This window comes from Rhinolophus sinicus, linkage group LG14 (genome assembly GCF_036562045.2).
Source record: "Rhinolophus sinicus isolate RSC01 linkage group LG14, ASM3656204v1, whole genome shotgun sequence".
In the NCBI taxonomy this organism is placed as follows: Eukaryota; Metazoa; Chordata; class Mammalia; order Chiroptera; family Rhinolophidae; genus Rhinolophus; species Rhinolophus sinicus.
Genome location: NC_133763.1, coordinates 50861645 through 50882043, shown reverse-complemented (window position 1 = coordinate 50882043; position 20399 = coordinate 50861645). Strand labels below are relative to the sequence as shown.

At 54.0% G+C, this 20399-nt stretch overlaps 2 protein-coding genes across 9 annotated transcripts; both read right to left on the bottom strand.

Annotated features, from left to right (window-relative positions):
* Positions 1 to 235: 235 nt before the first annotated feature.
* ECM1 (extracellular matrix protein 1) lies at positions 236 to 6054 on the bottom strand. Of its 2 annotated transcripts, none has more exons than XM_019739942.2 (12): positions 5550 to 6054; positions 4338 to 4388; positions 4156 to 4257; positions 3920 to 4000; positions 3729 to 3818; positions 3380 to 3436; positions 3208 to 3222; positions 2735 to 3057; positions 2098 to 2472; positions 1373 to 1593; positions 1127 to 1214; positions 236 to 718 (listed from the first exon to the last, which is right to left on the bottom strand). In XM_019739942.2, exons 1-12 carry the CDS (start codon positions 5617 to 5619, stop codon positions 488 to 490), a joined length of 1704 nt encoding a protein of 567 aa, XP_019595501.1. In that variant the 5' UTR covers positions 5620 to 6054; the 3' UTR covers positions 236 to 487. The 2 variants fall into 2 exon arrangements, with proteins under 2 accessions (XP_019595501.1, XP_074174872.1); XM_074318771.1 differs by having other exon boundaries at positions 3380 to 3433.
* Positions 6055 to 6206: 152 nt separating this feature from the next.
* TARS2 (threonyl-tRNA synthetase 2, mitochondrial) lies at positions 6207 to 19085 on the bottom strand. Of its 7 annotated transcripts, none has more exons than XM_074318769.1 (18): positions 18894 to 19085; positions 17029 to 17225; positions 16591 to 16714; positions 15560 to 15684; positions 14649 to 14766; positions 14488 to 14552; positions 14162 to 14240; positions 12908 to 13054; positions 12637 to 12735; positions 12151 to 12338; positions 11087 to 11249; positions 10735 to 10872; positions 10505 to 10582; positions 8745 to 8845; positions 8436 to 8537; positions 8221 to 8293; positions 7564 to 7678; positions 6207 to 6572 (listed from the first exon to the last, which is right to left on the bottom strand). In XM_074318769.1, the coding sequence occupies exons 2-18, from the start codon at positions 17133 to 17135 to the stop codon at positions 6424 to 6426; spliced, it is 1971 nt and encodes a 656-aa protein (XP_074174870.1). In that variant the 5' UTR covers positions 17136 to 17225; positions 18894 to 19085; the 3' UTR covers positions 6207 to 6423. The 7 variants fall into 7 exon arrangements, 5 of the variants coding, with proteins under 5 accessions (XP_074174870.1, XP_074174869.1, XP_074174868.1 ...); XM_074318768.1 differs by lacking the exon at positions 18894 to 19085 and adding an exon at positions 17524 to 17654; XM_074318767.1 differs by lacking the exon at positions 18894 to 19085 and adding an exon at positions 17515 to 17630.
* Positions 19086 to 20399: the final 1314 nt, after the last annotated feature.

The window sequence follows — 20399 nt, the reverse complement described above, 5'->3', positions numbered from 1 at the left end:
ACGGATGGGATTGTGTATCCCGGTCTAGCACAGTGGATGGACGTCGATAGTTCAATAGATGGATAATGAATGAATCAACGCATGGACTCCAAGTATTCAAAGGGAAGATTTAAACATGACAGGCAGGGCTCACCAAAGACATGAACCGTATCTTTTTCACCTCTGGACACCGATAGCTAACTAACAAGGTGATGTTCCTTTTTAAGTATGTGAATAAATTCAAGAAGACACATAGTGAAGTTCAGCCATTTAGTTATGGTTCCATCACAGCCTATGGAATGATTTCTGCTCAGTCAGTGGGGGCAGGGCAGTGGGCCACAGGGGCCAGTCACAAGAAAATCCCAGCAGGTTTAGGGTGTGTTTGTCTGTGACATGTTACAGACAATGAGCACACCAAATCCCAGAGGTGTTTACTGTAATGAATATTCCAGGAGGGTGGGGTGGGGTGGGGTTCCCCCAATCTGATCCTCCAAGGCTCTGGGGTGACTCATCCTTCCATGGGCTCAGAGGTGGAGCTGATATTTGCTCCCTGGGTTGGGTCCTGGTGCCCCTGGCCCTGGGTATCCCTCACGTCTCCAGACACTAGGGCCACATTCCTCAGGTAATGTATGTTGAAGCAGTTGGTCTGTTCGTCCCCAGGACTCAGTTTGCAGCAGAAGGCGGAGTCTCGCCAGCAGTTACTTTGGAGACCACACAGGTCACTGATGAAGGCTGATTTCTGATGAAGGAAAAGAGTAAAGCAGAGATGGTGGGGGAGGGGTTTCCCTGTGATCAGGCATGGATACTTGGGTGCCCAAAGTCCCCTTTCCCTCAGCTTCTGCTTTCTCCCTGGATCCCTTCTTGGGGCCCAGAGAGAGTACAAGGCTGCCTGGCACAGCTAGACGTCCTGTGATGGACAGATGTGCACACCTGGAAATGCCTGAGCTTGAGGCCCAGAGAAGGCATAACAGCTGTGGAGAGCGGGTCAGGTCAGGAATGAGGACTTCTGAAGCCAAGACAAAAGATCTCCCCCACCGGTCCTCTTTATTTCTGTGGGCTGGTTTGAGGTACTAAAAGAAGGGGTAGCCTGCAGTTCTAGCCATCTCCCGCCCCTTAGGAGACTGTGACAGCCTGCAGCCACACTCACCTGCTCCTGGGCACAGCAGGCCTGCTCGGGAAATGGCAGGTCACAGCAGTAGGCAGTCATGTTCCGGATCAGCCCAGGGATCTGTTTACTATGTTAGTGGGGAAAGGGGGGGGTCAGGGCCTTGGGGAACCCCCAGGCAATAAAAAACAGTGCTGGGAGACTATGCTTTTGCCCTTCCCATGAGTGCACCCGAGGGGAGGTTTCTGGGACGGGAAGAGAGTTGGGGAAGAACTAGGCAAGACTCACTGCTTGGAGATAACTATTCGGTTTCCACAGAGATGGTTCATGAGGTTGGGGGTGATTCGGCCAAGGTCAAGGGTCAAGATGTCCCGGTCGTAGTTGGGGTAGGGAGCCTGCTGGGCAAAGCACTCATCGCGGGCAGGACTGGGAGGGTAGTGGCAACACGAGTGGGGGTGGGTCTTTATAGCCTGTTCCTTATCACAGTATTCGTCGAGGGTGTCCTCCCACTGTGGCGAAAGAGAGCGAAGTCAGAGGCCTGGACACATGGCCCCTTCTCTCCTTACCCTCTGCTTCCCTGCTTGCTCCATGCTGAGGTGAGGGACCCCCAACCCCAGGTACCGAAAGGGAAGGGCAAAGAGCCAGAGGGCAAGGAGGCAGCTGTGGATGCGTGCGGTTGGGCAGGTGCAGGCTAGGAGCACAGGTGAGGTTCGGAGCTGGCCCTGGGGGATGAGCTGCAGACGGAGAGGGTCACGTGGGGCCAGAGCTGGACGGCTGCCTGGCCGACGGGTGCATGTGTGTGGGATCATGGGTGGACGAGGCCCGGAGGGCAGGATGCAGGCTCAGGATGACGAACACAACGGATGACGAACACAACGGATGGACGGACATTCACAAGCAGACGGATGGTTAGACGTGCTCACAGTGGGGAGGTGCGTGGAGGAATGGACTGGCGGGATCAGAGCTCAGAGATGGGTGGGCAGGCTCTCAGAGTGGCTGGAACGCCCACTTACAGCCTTCCAAGTACAGGTGTGGTTGTCCCCCTGCCGGCAACAACGCTGGAACTCCGCCTCCAACCGGGTCAGAGCCTGCAGCTGCCTTCGGATGGGGTCAGTAGCTGGGAGGTTGCGTGGCACAGAGCGGAAACGTCTCAGGTGGCAGATGTTCTTGATATTGTGCAGTGTGGGTACCCCAGGGGGGAAAGGCAGCTCGGGGCCCGAGGAAAGAAGAGACTGCTGGCGGGGGCAGGCCCGGAGCTTGTAGTGTGGCTGGGGAGCCTCCTCCTGGAAGCAGGAGAATCGAGCCTCTCCCTGCTCTTTGCAGCACCAGTGGGCTCGGGTCTTAATCGAGAACTCAGCCTCACAGAACTGGGTCATTGCGTTCTCCCACTAGAGCAAGAGGGGTGGGTCAGCGCAGCAGCCCACTGTCCACATCGGCTTCCTCCCAGGCTCCAGAAAAGGACCCAGGGCGGACGGATCAGAAGGAAGGACAGGCTGTGTCTGCTCTCCTGGCACGCTGGGGAGGCCCCGGACTGGGCCCGCGAAGGGACCTGAGGCTCCAGAATACCCAGGCTTAGGCCTCTGCTCCTTAAAACATCACGTATGTCAGGGGATTAAAGGACACCCCCAGGATCATGCGCCCAGCCCTTACCACGAGTTGTGCACATTCTAAGCGGTGTGTGTAGCTGTGACAGCGGCAGCAGCGGGAATATCCAGTCTCCAGCAAATTGAGGGTCTCACCCTGGCGACTAAGGTGGGAGTGGCCAGACTGTGGCAGGTTCCAAGGGCCGTACACCACATGCTGACGAGTAGGAAGGCAGATCTGGTCCAAATTGGCCGGAGAAGGCCGCCCAGGGGGGAAGCCATCCAGCCGGTAGCCCCAGCCCCCTCGGGGTCGGCCCTGCTGGCAGTGCTGGGCTGCATTTGAAGACTGGGGCTCTGAGGGAGCCTGGCGCATGAAGGGAGCTGGCTTTTCTAGAATGGGGACAACAGAGTGGGCAGGGGGAACATGGGGGGCGGGGATAGAGAAAGGCTGGATGAGTTGGGAGGATTGAAAGAACTTGGGGTTGAGGAGGAAGGGTTGGGAGGATACGAGAAAAGAAGAAATGAATTTATGGCTCTTACCTTCAGATTGAGTGTCTGAAAGGAAAAGAGAACCGAGGCATGAAAGGTATCACAGCTCCCCGAAATCAGGCCTGCCCCCTGTGCTGCCCCCCCAGGCGCAGGCTCCCTGGCCCCCTCCCCAGGATCCTGAGCAGTAACGCAGGGGTATGGGCAGGCCAGAGCTGTCACTCACTGTTTCCCTGCTTAGGTGGCGAGCCCTGCTCCTTCTGCGGTGTGACAGATGAGTCTACTGGGGTAGAAGAAGTGCAAGCACAAATCACAAACCACGTTGGGATGGGTTTCTCTAGAAGAGGGGGGACCTGGCCAGTTTCCATTCACAGAAAGGAACTCAATAGTGAAGCGAGTGAAAATAAATGCTGTTTTTAAAGCCATTAAAATCTGCTAACTTTATAAAATAGGTAGTATGTGCCCAGTTTTAGAGATGAGGAAAGGAAGGCTAGGACAGTTCCCTTACCCGGGGATACACAGCTAGGAAACCGCAGAGCCCCCAAAGCCACCGGCAGGGGGACTGAGTCACTTACTTTCCTTCTGTTCAACAGGGTACTGGGGAGGAGGCACCTCTTCTTGGAGGGGGATGGCTTCCGGAGGGCGCTGGGCATCCACTCCTGAGGCTGAGGGGGACCGTGAGGGTAAGGACACACGGGAGCAAGGATCAGACTGAGGTCAGTAAGGTCCTCGTGGGCCGGAGGTGAGGGACTGGGCGAGCACTCACCTGTCTTTTCCACAAGGAGTTCAGGAGAGGTCAGCTCCTCTTCCAGGACAAGAAAGGCGTCCTGCAAGGGAGGGGGCTGCACTACAGAAGGGGGAGTGCGTGAGGAGCCCACCTCTTCTCCTAGCAGGCCAGGAGAGGGGGCAGGGGCTTCTTTCCCCTCCCAGTCTGAAGACCCAGGGAAGGAAGCCAGGCTAGGAACGCGGAGGGGTAACTGAGCAGGGCAGGGGTGGACTTACCTTCACTCTGGCCCTCAAAGTGAAAGCCATGCAGGGAGGTGTCATGGTGATCCCCGGGGAAGACTCGGGTCAGCGGTGGGGATGGGGGTGCTGCATAGCCAACTAGAGGCAAGAGGGGAGGTGGTCAGAGCCTATAGCTCCTGCTCCACCCCCAACCCCACGCCATTTCCCCAGACTCTTACCTTCATGAAGATACTCTGGCCCCAGCTCCCTCTGCCCTGAAGGCTTGGAGCCTGGAGTGAGGAAGGGTGAGTCAGGGGTCATTTTGAGGGGCCCTTCCTGGCCCTGAGCCGGGGTGGGGAGGCCGTAGAGGTCATGAGTGTAGGAAAGACCACCAAGACACCAGACGCCCTTCTGTATTACTCTTGCCCCATGTCTCCTAATCCGCTCCCAAACACACCTAGCTGTGACTCACTGGGTTCTGAGACAGCCTCACCTCTCCCGGCTCAAAGCCTTGGGTTCCCCAAGTCTGGGCCTAAAGGGAATGTGGCATACCGCTGAGGGGATGGCCCTCATCTCCTGTCAGTGCCTGTCCCCGGCTTCTGGCTCCCCTCCCCACAGCCCCTCTGCCGTGATGCTTCCTGCCTCTCAGAGGAAGAAGTCCGGCGCCTCCACTGTCCACTGCCTCCCCCAGATCCCCTCAGCCCCTTTGACCACCTTGGACCTTCTGACAAGGAGCATCCAGAAGCTCAAGTGCTTCCCCTTTTGCTCGTCCCAGATCCTCCTTAGTTTAGGTCTCAGTTTAGGATGGGGACCAGGGATGAGTCAGGACCCAATCACCCTACGGCTGCGGGGAAAGGAATGGCTTGTAGCTGGCCTGCAGTCACAAAGACTAGGACGCAGGAGGGATGTCAGGATGGGGTCATAGAGACTAGATAGATCTACGATGCTCTCAACAGAGGCGTTTCTGTTCAGCATCCAAGTAGGTAAGGTGTGTGTGCTAGATAAAGGGGGGCTGTGTCTAGTCCCCTGTGGATGGACACCCCCTTTACTCCTCTCCTAACCAGGCAGGTAGTCAGCCAAGGCTCTAAGTCAGCACACCGTTTAGAGCAGCCTGGGGGCCCCTTCCTCTCTCCCCGGCCTAACAGGTCCCCTACAGATCCCCCTCAGGCAGAGGCCCGTCCCTAGGAACCCCCCCACCCCCCCCCACCCCGGGAGTTGTCCTTTGACTCCAATTTTGTTTCCTGGCAGCATTCTCGAGCACTCTCCCCCTGCACCGCTGCTCCCCATCCCTGGTTACGGCCCCAGAGCCTGGGCCACTTGGGCCTGCTGAGACAGGAGGCCAAATGGAGAACTGCCCTGCTGATGAGGAGCCAGCTAGGACAGCGGCCTCGGGGCCCAGGCCCCTGCTGGCCAGGACCCCTTCCCAAGTGCTGACTCCAACCCTAACTCACCTTCCTCGGAGGCTACAGAAGCAGTAGCCAAACAGGCCAAGACCAAGGCTGCTCTGGACACGGTCCCCATCCTGGGGCGAGGACTGGTCAGTGGCCACCCAGGAGGTGCGTCTGCTCAGGCAGATGTGGACTGGGGTGGCTGGGCTGCTGGAAGCCTGCTTCTCTGTGGCTATTACTGCTGTTGTGAACCTCAGGGCCTCGTTCTTCTTTTTATATGGCTGTCTGGGAACTGCTCCCGCCCTCCTCAGCTTCCTGCGTGACTCAGGCCGGTGGCTCCTCCTCTGGCAGCCACTCCTCCCAGACTCACCCTGAGGCCTCCTGACTGGATTGAGAAGAATGGGGGTGATGAGAGGGGAGCATTCTTGTGGGCCCCAGAGAAACTGATTCTGAGAATCATGGAGCAAGGCGTGTCCGAGGGCTTGTTTTGTGCCTCAGTTTCTCCACTTGCAGGTGGAGAAGGGATCTGACAACCTGCTGAACTGGGGTTGGGGGAACAGGGCACTAAGGAGTTTAGAGTGGGGAGCAGGACAGTGACCCCAGGGGTTCCCCTACCAGTGAGAGACCTTTTCAGTTTCCCCAACACCCTGGGACAAAAGAGAGGGAGACAAAGTCAAACTCCTTTTTATCCCCCATGAGAGTCAGAGATGAAGACACATCCTCAGTAGCTTCCAGTTTATTATTTTTCGTTTCATTCTCCTCACATCCAAACAGCTACAGCTTCCTGGGACCAACTCTCTTTTCAGGGCAGACTCCCCACACGAGTTCCGAGGGCTCTGGGGACTCCAGAGGGGACTCTGTCAGTGAGGTTGGCCTCCCCTGTGTTCAGGGAGGCTGGTGGCTCCTGCAGGTCTCCGCCACGTCCTTGTGCAAACGCTCAGAAGATCTCCTCAGCATCCGGGACCCTGCTGCTCTGTAGCTCCACCAGCCGCCGCACGGCCTCCGTCAGATCCCGTTCTCCAAGTCGGCGATTATCCCGGGTTCGAATGTTCACTGTTTTCTTGCTCTGCTCTCTCTGGCCAACAACTGCAGGAAGAGGGGAGGTTTGGGACTCTCGGGCACACTCACCCACAGGGGATGTGGCCCTTTGCTGGGCAGGAACTGAAGAGACCCGAATCTTTAGGCGGGGTGACAGCAGAGCCCAGATCTAGTTCAGGGAAGGATATATTTAGCTGTCTCTTGCTTTTCAGTTCCCTGCTCATCCTGAGGAGATAAAGAATGTTCCAGGCATTATCACTTCCAGTCAGGAGCCCAGGGGTCAGAGATAGTAGGGTCAGCCAGAGAAAGACAAAGATCAAGAAGTGACCAGAGAGAAACTGTGCATGTGTGTGTGTCTGTGTGTGTGTGTGTGCATGTCCACTTGTGTCTGTGTGTCTGTCTCCGTGGATGTCTGTATTTGTGTGCATACGTGTGCGTGTGTGTCTCTGTATGTCTGTGTGCATGTGCATGCACGTGTGTGGGACATTGGACAAAGGGGAGGTGGCAGGGGTGGAAGACACATGTACAAGTCCACAGGATCAGGGGGCAGCTTGTGCCCAGCGCTGGCGGTGTGGGTGGGTGTGTAAAACTAGAGAATCAGCTGAGGAGTGTCTGCTCCTTGCTTTCTAGACAGAGCTCTGAACCTTGGAAAATGATAAAAGAACAGGCAGGGCCAGCCTCTTCTCCACAAGGCCTTTCTCCTCATCCCGTGGGGCTGACTCCATCTAGTCTAGAATAAACAAAGTGAACTAATTAATGCCTTAATAACCCTTCCTGTCCCTTTCGCTCTGATGATGCCTTGGGTAATTAAGCTAACAGACAGCAAGAGCTATGTTAAGGGCAGAAGAAAACCGTCCTGGGGGTCAGAGGTGGCTGTCAGGGGGTGAAGAAACTGAGGGCCCAAATGGCTCAGGCGTCCCGAATCCTAGCTCCGCCCCAGCTCAGGAACTGAGACCCAGTGAACCCAAACATGCAGATGACCAGCGTACTCGACGGGAAAGAACAGTGTAGAAGGCAGGCACGGGACACAGTCACTCACCAAACTGAAAATTGTAGTTGGCGAGCTGAGCCCGGCGGACTCTCCGGCTGAGGGTCATTGTAGAGTCCGCATCCAGGTCGCCGACCAGCCCTGCAGCCCGCAGGCCCTGCTGTGCCTGGGACAGAGGTTTGGTGACAGGGACTTCATTTAATGGGAGGCTGGGGAGTGAGAACAGTCTGATAGCAAGCTTCCCAAGCCCTGCACTGTACTCGAGGCTCTCCGGTTCTCACAGATGGCCCCATCTCATCCGTCTACACTGAGGCGCCCCCTGCCCGCACCCCTGAGGCTCCTCTGCCTGCCTCCTACAGGAGCTGAGCCGGCCAGTACGTGCCTGGGCTCGCCTGCCTCTCGCCACCACTCCACCCAAGCAGCGGCTCCACTGTGGGCCCATCCATATCCTTACTTCTCCCTAGAAAGGAAAACTAAAACCAGCAGGTACCCAAGCCTCCTCCTATGCCAAGTTCTATTGCGAGCATTTCACGTATGCCGATTTGTTTAATTTTCACACATCTCCACAAGGCAGGATCTGTCTCACTTCTCAGCTGTTGACTTTCTAGCACCCAGGCCACAGCCATTCCAGCTGCCTGGCGCCTCCACGTGCCATGTCCCTCCCCTAATGGTCTTGCTTCAGCCCTGTCCTTACCACCCCCTCCTCACCTCCCTGGCATACGCCTCTTGCTCAGGCCCCACAGGGATGACCACCACCTGGAACGGGGACAGCCACAGTGGCCTGCGTGGGAGAGGACAGAGGAGGGCAAATGATTTGTTCTGGCCCCGACAAGCGTGGCTGCAGGGAGCAGATTCAGGAGGGAAGCAGAAGCAGAGTGTGAGGGGGCCAGGATCTGCAGCGGGGCGTGGGGGCCGGGGCTCACCATTTCCCCCCGCAGCTCTCCGCCAGCACTCCCAGCATCCTTTCCACAGAGCCTAGGACGGCTCGGTGAATGAGGACTGGACGCTCCAGGGCCCCCGCCTGCCTTAGAGGGAAAACGAGGGGTGCATGGAATGGAGGAAGCGCACAGACTGTGTAACCAAGATCAGCTTTCAGTGTTTAGAAATATTCCGGCTCCGCAGGGGAGGGGGTGGAGGATGTGGTTGTTTCTGGGCTTAAAGGTGTAAAGGGAGATTGTTCTCCAGCTAGTCCGTGGGCAGCTGAGGGGACGGGGACAGGCGGGGTTCCGTACCCCTTGTACTGGAGGTCAAATCTCAGGGGCAGTTGGAAGTCGAGCTGGATTGTCCCACACTGATGGGGCCGACCCAGGGCATCATGCAGACGCACGTCGATCTGCAGGAGACGAACGGGAGGGCCTGAGAGGAGCCAGAACCTGTACCCTCCGCTGTGCGCACCACCCCTCCTCCCCACCCACGTCCCAGGCTGCTCTGAGACATGTCACCCGGCTGTATACTCCACTCCCTGGGGACTTGAGCAGTGACTCTCGGTGGCTCTTTCCACTCAACAGTGGCATTTATATGAGGGGACCTCCACATTTCCATGAGTGACCCACCCACACGCTGGCCTCGTGATTCCTGAAAACCTACTCAGAGACCTGCACCCACACCCACACCGTGGCTCCACCCTTCGTCCTGTCATCGTCCAGATGGCTGCACCTGGACGATGCATCGGCCACCTGCTCTGGGTACCATCTCTTGGTTTTATAGCTCTAACAATTATTCCTGTTAATAGCTCTTCAATGTCTCCATCCCTTAACACCTCTTTCTTCTTCCCATTCACAGGCCCCGCCCACATGACTCCTCCCAACTTAGTTGTAACCCCTCTCCCTGGTCCCCACGTCCCTGTTCTGTCACATCCACATGGCAAAAGCCCACCCTGGCGGCACCATCACCTTCCTCCTCCTTGGCCCTGCAACACCACTGCTCGGTGCTGCCCAACATGTCATATGTCACACAGACGCAAAACCAGGAATTGATGCCACCATGCAAGTCACTGTTCTGAACCTCAGCTGAACCCCGACTGCGGCCACCAGTCCTTTGGCTGCGCCAGTCAGCTCTGTGTCCTGTTCTCCTCCAGCCTTTTCAAGCTCTCTCCTCTCCCTTCATGTCTTCACCCCCTCACCACCAACCCTCCTCTCCCCCGTTCCCCTCTCATCAAATGATCCTTTCTCGTATCTCATGGAGAATTCAGATAATTAATATCATGAGACAGGAAAATGTCTCAACTTCTATTCCCACACCTATACACTCCCTTGCATCTCCCCCAGCCTTTCCTTCTGCCCCCCAAACAATGGCAAAGGTGGTCCCTTCTGTGGAGAGCTCTCAATCCCACCCCCAAGCCTCCCCAGGAACGTCCCTCTACTGAAACCTTCAACGACTTCAACTTCTCCCGCCCCAAATACGCGCCCTCTCATCACAGCATTTAAACGTGCTCGTCTCTCCCTTCACACACATGACTACCCAGGCCCTTAGCTGTCTCCTCTGCTTCGCTAAGAGCCACACTTCTTGAGTTATGTTCATTCGTTCACTTGACTCCACCCCCAGTCTCCACTTTACCAAAAATAGTCCTTTAAAACCTAACAGCCTTTTTACTAAATCCAGCAGACACTTTTCTGTTCTTTCCTTCCGACTTCTTCCAGCTCACCATGTGCATTTTCACCCTTCCCCCAGCCTCTGCCAACCCGCTTCGCTCCTGAAACACCTCTTTACTTGGCCAACGATGACCCTTGGAGTGGAAAGGGAGTCCTGCAGGAAGCCCTTCCCGACCCTTCTGGGGAACACGCTCCCTGAGAGCCTGTGCAACCCTGATCCCACAGGGCTGGAACCCCCCCTTACCTCCCACAGCCCTCACCAGAGCAGACGTCCTGTGGGGCAGACCTACATCACTCCTGATATCCTACACAAGTTAAAAACGACTCCTTTGTATCTATTAAATATTTAATAAAAAACACAAAATGAATAAATGAAACCCTCTCAAGAGTCGCCAGCTTACCTTAGGCCCATAGAAAGCACCGTCTCCAGGGTTGAGGTCCCAGGGTTCTCCAAATTCCTCTAGGGCCCGCTGCAGGACCTTTGGCGGGAATGAGACAAATAGGACGATGAGCAGCGTATCCTGGGCCCCAGCAAACGACCCTCCAGCACAGGCCTCTACTGAGGACCCTGACTCCGGCCTCCCTCCCCTTCCATCGCAGAGCGGTTTCTCTGCCTCTGCTTCCGCTCTACCTGCTCAGCCTGGTCCCAGAGACAAGGCTCTCCCAGGAAGCCGGACGGCCGGGTGGACAGTGCCAGGCGGAAGGAGAAGCCAAGGACAGCGTAGACAGAGCGGAGGAAATCCAGACAGCCTCGGATCTCTGCTTCCAGCTGGGGGCAGGAAATGAGGGTGGGTGAGCTGAGTGCCAGCTAGAGCGCTGGGGCCCGGGCGGTTGGGGGAACAGGGCAAAAACAGAGAGGAGAGGCAGGGGTGGCACGCAGCTGCACTACAGCATATAGAGGGCAGCCAAGGGCTGGGATGTGGGCGGTTCACAGGGAGGCGGGCAGGTGGGCAGAGGCCCTGGAGCAGCTGGGGAAGCGCCACCTGATCCTGCGCACAGAAGATGTGGGCGTCATCCTGCTGGAAGCACCGCAGCCGGGTCAGTCCCCCCAGACTGCCAGAGGCCTCGGCCCTGTGCAGGACCCCGAAGTCCGCCAGGCGCAGGGGTAGCTCTCGCCAGGATCTGGGCCGGTGGGCGAACATCAGGCTGAGGTTGGGGTGCACAGGGGTCAGCGGCGCAGGGAGCACTCGATCTGAAGTCTGCTCCTGAGCCCGCCCCGTGCCTCCTCCCTGCACCGCCGCCAACGCCCTCTGCGTGCCCTCCGACTCCTGTCAACTCCACACATCACGGTCAGAGCCCTGCCTGGCTCCACGGGGACTTCTCGGTAACGACAATGACAGACATCAGTTACTGTGCCCCGCGCTGTGACAGGCACTGAGGTGAAACAAAGCTTGGACAGCAACTTTAAGCTCTAGGCTGAGGCCTAGAGGTTCAATGATTTGCCCGATTCACACGGGGAGCTACAGGGCACACTCCAGACTCGAGTCAGGCATCCCGCTACTCCTGCAAGTGGCTTCCTGCTACTTTATACTCAGCAACCTGCTGCCTGGGAGGCCCCAGCCCTGGGAGGCCCCCAGCCCTGGGAGACCCCCAGCTCTGGAAGGCCCCAGCCCTGAGAGGACCCCAGCCTGGGAGGCTCCAGCCCTGGGAGGACCCCAGCCTGGGAGGACTCCAGCCCTGGGAGGCCCCAGCCCTGAGAGGACCCCAGGCCTGGGAGGACCCCAGCCCTGAGAGGACCCCAGCCCTGAGAGGACCCCAGCCCTGGGAGGGCCCCAGCCCTGAGAGGACTCCAGTCCTGGGAGGCCCCAGCCCTGAGAGGACCCCAGCCCTGAGAGGACCCCAGCCCTGAGAGGACCCCAGCCCTGGGAGGGCCCCAGCCCTGAGAGGACCCCAGCCCTGGGAGGACCCCAGCCCTGGGAGGGCCCCAGCCCTGAGAGGACCCCAGCCTGGGAGGACCCCAGCCTGGGAGGACCCCAGCCCGGGGAGGGCCCCAGCCCTGAGAGGACCCCAGCCCGGGGAGGACCCAGGCCTCCAGGCTCCGGCTCACCAGTGTGCAGGGCAGTTCATGGGCTTGAGGGCGAGTGTGTCTGTGGGGTGGCTCCTCTGGGGACCCGGGGGCTGCAGGGCAAACATGTCCTCCTGATAATGCTCCCAGTGCCCTGACACTTCCCAGAGCTTCGTAGAAAACAGTGTGGGGGTTTTCACTTCTGAGAAACCACGGCGGGTGTACTCAGCCTGGAAAGCAGGGTACAGACATGGCAGGTCACAGTGACTGCAGGAGAGAAGAGAGGTGGCAGCTGTGTGACTGTCCTGGGCCCTCAGGTCATACTGATCGCAGCCAAACCTACTAGGTACCAAGTTAACTCCACACGCCCCCGCGGCAGACCACACATTGCTAGTGTCTCAGTCCGATCGCCACACTTTACAGTATTTGTGTTTGTGCTTCCGATCCCCCTCCCTTAACACTTGGCTTCTTCCAGGCCCTCGGCCCCTCCCGAGTCCTCCCTGCCCCGGCCCTGGGCCCCTACCCTACCCTGATGAAAGTCACCAGTGCGTTATACACCCTCGTCCCTCGAGGCAGGAAGAAGCAGCTCCCAGGACTCAGCTCATGGAAGAAGAAGAGTTCCTGTTCCTGGGATCAGGAATGGCCGTGGTCACTTCAAGGGGGATGCAGGGATGTGGGACCCAGAAGAGATACGTGACGGAGCTGCTGAGTCTGTTGGGCTATGAATCTGCTCCCAGCTTCACAGTCGGGTTCCTTCATCTCTCTCCAGCCTTCTCATCATCCCCCATCCTCTCTGTACCTTCCCAATGCGCCGGTGGTCCCGTAGCTCTGCTCCCTCTCTCCACTCTTCCCAGGCCTTCAGCTCCTCCGCTGTGGGGAAGGAAATCCCTGACACTCGCTGCACAGTCTCGGGGGCACCTGGAGACCTCCACACGGAGGAGGAGTTCTGTGGAGGACACAGGGAGTCAAAGGGAAGGCGGGGACCACTGAAGCCACCCAACCCCTTTCAAATCTCTCAGGATGCTGTCAGCATAAGCCCCACAGGCACACACCACTGTTCCCACCATCGCCCCAGCAGGATGGTCCTCCAGACGCCCTTTACCGTGTTTACAGCCTTGGAGGAGCCCGGCTCTTGATTCCTACATGTGTCCTGCCTAAGCTGAGCCTTATCCTGTGCCTTTTTCTCCCCATACTCACGGCCGCGGCCCTGCCAGCACCCTGTACTCACTTCCTCCCCTTCTGATCAGTGAGTGCTCAGGACAGTGACCAGGAGCTCTGGCCAAATGTCGGCCTCTCAGTCCCTCACTCATTTCCCACGGAGCTGCTAGAAAACTCCGTCTCCCACACTATTCCCTGTTCCTGGCCACATGAAATCAAACGCTTCTGCTGTTCTTTCCTTGAACAGTAAGTACCACCAAGAAACAGTCTCACAGCACTTTTACTTTTCCTCAAACACTTCCCCCTGCGTTTGTTGGTGATTCTGTCTCTACATGTGGATATACTCGTAGGACAGGAATGAACAGCCTCATTTCTTAGATGCTAAAAATGGGTAAGGAGATTTGCCCCAGGCCACACACCTCCTATGTGGCAGAGCCAGGACGAAGCACAGAGGGCCAGGTTTGCAGTCCAGGGCTTTTTGCTCTACATAGAAGCTCCCATTCCATCTAATAACTCACCTTGCCCAGGGACAGTATTTTCATAAAAGGCCTTCCCTTGCCTTAGCGTATTCTCCCTGTGCCTGTCACATGACATCCCACGCCCCCTCTAGTCACAGGAGCTCGCCCTCCATGACCCTGTCCCTCCATCTCCTTTAGCATCGATGTCCTACCATGGGATTTGAATTGGCTTCTGGGCCCTGGCAGGGTGTCTTGTACCTGCCATCAGACTCAAGGTTTCTATAAGAGAAGGCAGGGACTAAGTGTCTTTCTCCTCCTGGACTCCCCACTTAGCTGTCAGAGTGGAGAAGGGGCTGAGAGGACCATTTTCCCACTCCCCCTCCCCTGCTCACTCCAGTGAAGGCAGGCGTGTCAGCCTGTCTGTCCTCATAACTGACCGTGAGCAGCTTCAGTCCTCCAATCTGTCCTGTATGCCGAAGGTGGGGGCCCCGGCAAAGATCAACCAACATGCCACACCTGTGGGACAGAAGGGGCCAGTGAGTGGTTCCCCAATTCTTGGGCTTCTCCTTGTCTCCCTCTCATGGCCTTTAGCTGCCAGAAAGAGGAAGTGAAGAACTGTTTCACAGAGAGCGCAACGGGAGATAAAAAATCAATTTGTGATCCCATTTCTTTTTCTGGAGCAACGGATTCTATCTTCTTTCCCTTATCCTCCTTCTGGCCATCCCCACCTCGCCCGGTTTTTCTCCATCTTCGCAACTCTCACCCATACACCGTTGCTGTTGGACCCGTCACTTTCTCCTCGATCAGGCGAAGCTTGAAGGGGTTATCCTGGAAGAAGGGAAGAGTGAAGCCAAGGTTTGACCCCCACAAAGATGTCCTGCGAGAGAGCCACTCCTTGTCCTGCCTCTGCTCTTCCCTCCCCACCTTGAAGAGTTGGCGAAGCTGATCCTGGGAAGCTTCTAGCCTCCGGAACGGCTGAGCAGCAGCGGTAAGTTCCTGGCAAATCCGCTCCAAAACAGGCAGCTCTGAGCCCCGGAGAGTCCTGGGAAGATGAAACTTGCTTGGCTTGCATCCTCCTAGAAGCATCACCTGGGTGACATACCTGTTGGCTAGGGGGTGAAATCCTGCCCTCCAGAAACATCTAGCATGATTGGCAAAGACAAACTGACAGAAAACATGCATAGGAAATCAGGTACAAATTTTACAGCTGGAGCAAATGCTCTAGGTACGAAATGAAAAGATGAAGGCAGGCAATCTGGATGGACAAAATGAAAGCAATAGTAATGAAGGATGAAGTGAAAGCTGAAGAATTCCTAAAGTCTAGAGGAGGTAAGTTTCCAGCAGAATTAGATAGAAGGGAAGGAACAGGAATGAATGGAGAAGGCGGCACCAATGTCACAGTTGAGGCCTGGAGGCCCTCCTCCCAGTTTGCTCCTTCAAACCGAACATGCCTGGGGCCCCAGAAAAGGGTCTCTGAAAGCACCTCAGGAAAAAGGTACAAACTTGCTGTTATAAGCTAAAGGCAATGCTGAGAAACTAATGTATAGCATGGTGACTACAGTTGATAATTCTGTATTGTATAATTGAAATTTGCTTAGAGTAGATCTTAAGCGGTCTCACCGGAAAATAAAAAAAAGTGAGGTGATGGATGTATTAACTAACTCGATTGTGGGAATGCTTTCACAATGTATACGAATACCTCCTTATTACATCGTACACTTTAAAAATATAATTTTGTCAATTATATCTCAAAACACCTGAAAAAATAAAATATGGTGAAGTCTCTAAAAAAGAAACCACCCAGTATCACCCTCCTCCTTCCTTGCACTGCTCACCGCTCCTTTCCCAGGAAGAAATCATGGTAGAAGCCACATTCCGTGCTTGGACCTCGGCAGAGTACGGCACCCAGGAGTTGTTCAGCTGCTGCCCCCAAAACGTGGGTGCTGGAGTGCCAGAACACCTGCATTCACAAGAAAGGAGCTCAATAGTTCACAACCTTCTCCTTTCACACTAGCTCTCTGATCTCCGAGAAGCTGGTGTGAAGTGAGCCCGGCTCTTTTAGGAATAACTACCACAAAACAGAGGTGGTGACCACTACATAGCTAAAAAGGAAAAGAGTGACTAGAAAAGAAAGCACGCCAGTAGAAGCAGTGCGAAGGAGAGAATGCCCCCAGCCCCACTCCTCGGTGCTTCCCGGTCCCAGAGCACAGTTGTAGGAGGCTGGCCGGTCTTCCTTTGCTCTTCCATAACATCTCCTTTAGGATTTCAGAGTAAACTACTTTCTTAGGACTGATTCCTAAGGGCACTGCTCAGTCTTTTAGTCCTTTTTTTTTCTTTCTATCCCACGAATCTAGTATGATGTAACCACTGCTTTAGGATTTGGTTACCATTTATTGGTCACCGTGTCACATAGGTGACATGAGAACTCCATTTTCTGGATCCTAATAGATGACATCTACATTACCTAAGCTGACATTAAGAGGACAAAATGGGGAGCAGGCCAGGTTGTGCAGCTCAGTTGTAGAAGCCACGTTAGCATTAAATATACGCTACAGATGACTTATAATGGGTGTCTCAAGAGTTGGGGGTGCGTTGGCTGACTTGGCATAAATCCTGCTGTTTTCAATGTATTTTCTCTCCCTTTCACTAGCACAAATGATGTCTGCTTAATGGACCTACGCTACGCAAAAACTTTCATCATAAGTTTCCAGCTTAGCCAGGAATAGTCAAGACAAGCAATCTGTGGTAGGTCTCCCTCCCAAATGCAAATGGAGAAACTGAGGCAAAAGAAATAAATGTTAGAAATGCCTACTTAAATATTTTTTAGTTTAGTAGCCACTGTATTTGCCATAAGGAAGAAACTTACCGCTTTCCCCTCTGTGGAATCGAATGTCAGAAATCTGAGGTCAGAATCTGTCTCCAAGGGCCGCTCCAGATCGTAAGGTTCTCCGTTCACTTGAGCAGCTACTGCAGCATCTGCCAGTGTTGAACTTCAGCAGTAGAGGGTGGGGATAAAGAAAAAGACAGGGTTACAAACCACAGGGGTAGAGAGGGGCTGATCACTTAGCAACTCCAAACTTACAAAGGGGAAATGTGTTACCAGAGCAATAGAACCTATCATTTTTTTTCCCCAATAGATAACAGAGGAAGGGCAGACTCTGAAACAAATGCATATAATACATGAATCCTCAGGAAAAGCTATCTTGATGGGATGGAACAGAAACAGGAAGTTTTCTTTCCCTGCTCAGGTTCAGAGTACAGAGATAGAAGGATAACACTGGTAGGTAATAAATGGGCCTGGTACCTGATCTGCTTGGCTATTTGGTAAGGGGTTGTGTTCCATGCCACAGCCTCCACTTTCTGGCCTCCGGGAAGTGTTATCTTAATAGTCCGGTGTTCCTTCTGTGCCATGCTTTTTAACCTCTTTACGTGAGCAGCCCATAGCTCTTCAAAAAGGCCCAGCCGCTCTACCAACCACGGTGGAGGGGTCGACACAGCTGCCTGGAGGGAAAGATGTTAGGAGTTAATCCCGGCCCCATCAGTCATTCTTGCGACTGGGGATGGCGGGAGATGAGGATATTTAAGTGGCCGTGGTCCTAATCCCTAGTTTTTAAGAGGATACAGGACCCTGCGCTGGGCGTCCTGCGCGCCCCAGGCTGTTGACCCTGGGAAAGAGAGCATCTAAATGCAAGCGTAGCCGGGCCCGGGGACTCAGGGCGGGAGCAGGGGGTGTCAGGCTGGGTTGACCACCTACACCTCGTGCTTCGGCAGGTTCGGAACTTTTGGATACCTCACGCACCGTGTGTAGCGCGCAGGCGTGTAACCCTGCGAGCCGGAGCCGTCGCCACCTCTGATACAGCCCCATGTTCCTTCAGACCGGTGCCTACATCCTCAAACAAATCAACGCCTCTTGTCCTTCACCAGACGCCTCATTGGCTTCTGGCCCAACAATCCCCATGCCAATTGGTTACTGCAGCTGCCACTCTGGCCTGGGCCCACCTCCAGGAACTCCGGAGAGGTACACCCCACACAGCATGAGCAGTGGTGTGGGTGGTTCCGGCTGACGGGAAGACCTAAACTGTTACACCGGCAAGAGCGAGACTTCCGTGTTTCCCCCAAAATAAGACCTAGCCGGACAATCAGCTGTAAGGCGTCTTTTGCAGCAAAAATGAATATAAGACCCGGTCTTATATAAGAGCCAGTCTTATGTTATAGTAAAATAAGACTGGGTCCTATATTAATTTTTGCTCCAAAAGACGCATTACAGCTGATTGTCCGGCTAGGTCTTATTTTCCGGGAAATACGGTTGCAGTTTCAGCCCAAAGTAGCTATAAGGTGTCCTGAGGCTTTGAGGACAGGGGTACTGTAGGAGAACTCTAGTCACAGTGGGAGAAAAAAACGGACCGGAAAGGGCAGTTAGTCATTTCCTTTTAAACGTTAAGTTTTCTGTTACATAGTCTTTGCTGAGGTAGAAAAGTTAAGAGCATAGATTTGCAACCAGACACAACTAGTGTAAATCCTGGATCTGCCTGCCATTCACTATGTAATTCTAGGTAAATTATTTAATTTCTTCTATGCTTCAATTTTCTCATCTATGAAAAGAGAATAATAGCACCACTCCCATTGTTGAGGTTGATTTTTTGTAAATCATCTAATATAATGCGTGGCACATGGTAACGAGCAACAATAGTGACAAGCTAGTATTAGAATAAATGAATGTTAACAGCATGCAGGGTTGGAACAGAGAATCTGCAGAGGGCACTTCTTAAGAGTCCTTTCTTACAGAGGAGGAATTTAAGGTCAGAGAAGGTAAATGATTTAAGGTCAAACAGTTAAGTGCCGCTGCTGGATTCAATCCAAGTCTTGTATTCTTCTTCCACACAAGGCTTTTGCTGGTAATAGCGTTTAGTCCCTATATAGTCCCCCATCACTTCAGAAAGAGGTCTACTTCCTATGCAAGACTTTTGCCTCTGGTTCCCATTTCAGCTCTCAACTTCCTTTATCCCTTCTCTTCCCTCTCCCTGCTGTATCTAGGACACGGGACTAAGTATATTGATGTATTTTACCCAGTAAAAAACAGAAACACGGGCAGATTTGTAGTCAAGTGTGAGGGGAAATGGACTTGGGGGCAGCTGTGAGGTTCTCAGTAATTCCCATTAGTCCCCTCACCTGGGAGTGGGGACAGTTAGAGCTGGTTCTCAAGTTTCCAGTGGTGATGGAACCAAGGATTGTGCAGGAAGGAAGTGCTGTCAGAGAAAGCTGTTGAATCTAGGTTTCCAGAGGCCAGAGGTTCTGTCTGGGGAAGGCAGCAGTTGATGTGTCACAGGCACCACTCTGGATCTTGGCTCCACCTTCTGATGTCAGACACCCTGAAATACAAAAAAAAAAAAAAAAAAAAAAGACTGTGCAAGAGGAAGATTACGTGTGTGTGTAGTTGGGAAAAGGTAGTGAGAATTTTTAAATGGCATTCAAAAAATGTGACAACAGGCAGAACTTTTCCCGTGGCCCTGCACCAACTGGGACAGGGGAGTGTTACACTGCCAGCAACAAAATGGTAGGTGCTTAGTAAATAATTACCGAATTAAGAATGTACCAATCACTGTACTGACTTGAACTCCAAATGATACATATACTGACACCCACATTCGTTCATCATTCTGCCTTGCCCTCTTTCGTGCGGACAGTAGAGGGATGGTGGAGTAAGTAAGCATCACTGTTATGGTGGCTCTCTGCACTCATCCCTCAGACATCTGCTGACTGTTCACTATGCGCAACGCAGAGCTGGGTGCTCAGGCAATGCTGATCAGTCAACTACTACATCATCACCCATGCAGCTTGTGTTACAGTGGAGGAAGGAATGCCAAGTGACCCATTTCTCCCCCCGTAGCAAGCAAACCAGCAGAACAAGCTAGCTAAGGTCAATTCATCAGTAGCCAGTTCTACAACTTCTGACTGGTGCCTAGCATGTCTCCGCCTCAGGGAATGTTAACCCGTTAGTCTGCGTGGCAAACATCTATCGCTAAAACTGTTCTTACCTTCCACCCAGAACATCACCGAACACCTACTTGCTGCGCCTTTACTATCTTAATTCCTAGAATAACCCTGACAAGTAGAAGCTGTTCGTATGTTCCCTTTAAAACATGGAAAATGACCCTGAGAGAAGCTCCAATCCATCTGAATTCAGAACCTGTATACACCATGCTCCACTGCCTCTCAGACACGAAAAGAGTCAGCATGCATCATGTTTGGTAGCACAACTTCCTTTTTCTGTCCAGGTACATTACTGGGAGCCTTTGGGGTACCAAAGGCCCTTAACATACGGTGAAGAGAGGGGTCCAATCAAAAGCCAGGAAAAGAGGTGTCTTACCAACTTTGTTCTACCAAATAAAATAATGCCCGATTTCACAGAAGTCTAGGGAAAAGGGAATTCTCAGTAAAGGGTATCCCAGACCCTTAGTCACGTTTTGGTAAATTCTCAGCTTTACTCCACTTTTAGAATAGACACCCTAAGTTAGGTAAAGCTTTGGTTGAAGTGGTATTTTTATAATCTTAAACTTTATGTAAGAATACTCTCCACGGAAGGCAAAGCACATTTTCCACTTGTCGTCAGATCAACACATACCCCCAAATCGATCTTAGATCTTAGAAGCAAAATTTCCCTGCATCAGAGGTAGA

Bases quoted from the DNA above. Each gene is read 5' to 3' on its own strand.
- ECM1 (XM_019739942.2), bottom strand. From the start codon at position 5,619: ATGGGGACCGTGTCCAGAGCAGCCTTGGTCTTGGCCTGTTTGGCTACT. The intron at 2,473-2,734 runs GTAAGGGCTGGG...CTCTTGCTCTAG, and splicing joins TAGAATGTGCACAACTCGTG to TGGGAGAACGCAATGACCCA. The intron at 1,594-2,097 runs GTAAGTGGGCGT...CTTTCGCCACAG, and splicing joins ACACCTGTACTTGGAAGGCT to TGGGAGGACACCCTCGACGA.
- TARS2 (XM_074318766.1), bottom strand. From the start codon at position 17,589: ATGGGGCTGTATCAGAGGTGGCGACGGCTCCGGCTCGCAGGGTTACAC. The intron at 17,226-17,478 runs GTAGGTGGTCAA...CTTTCCCTCCAG, and splicing joins AACCTGCCGAAGCACGAGGT to GCAGCTGTGTCGACCCCTCC. The intron at 14,241-14,487 runs GTGAGAGTTGCG...TCTGTCCCACAG, and splicing joins CCAACAGCAACGGTGTATGG to GTGTGGCATGTTGGTTGATC.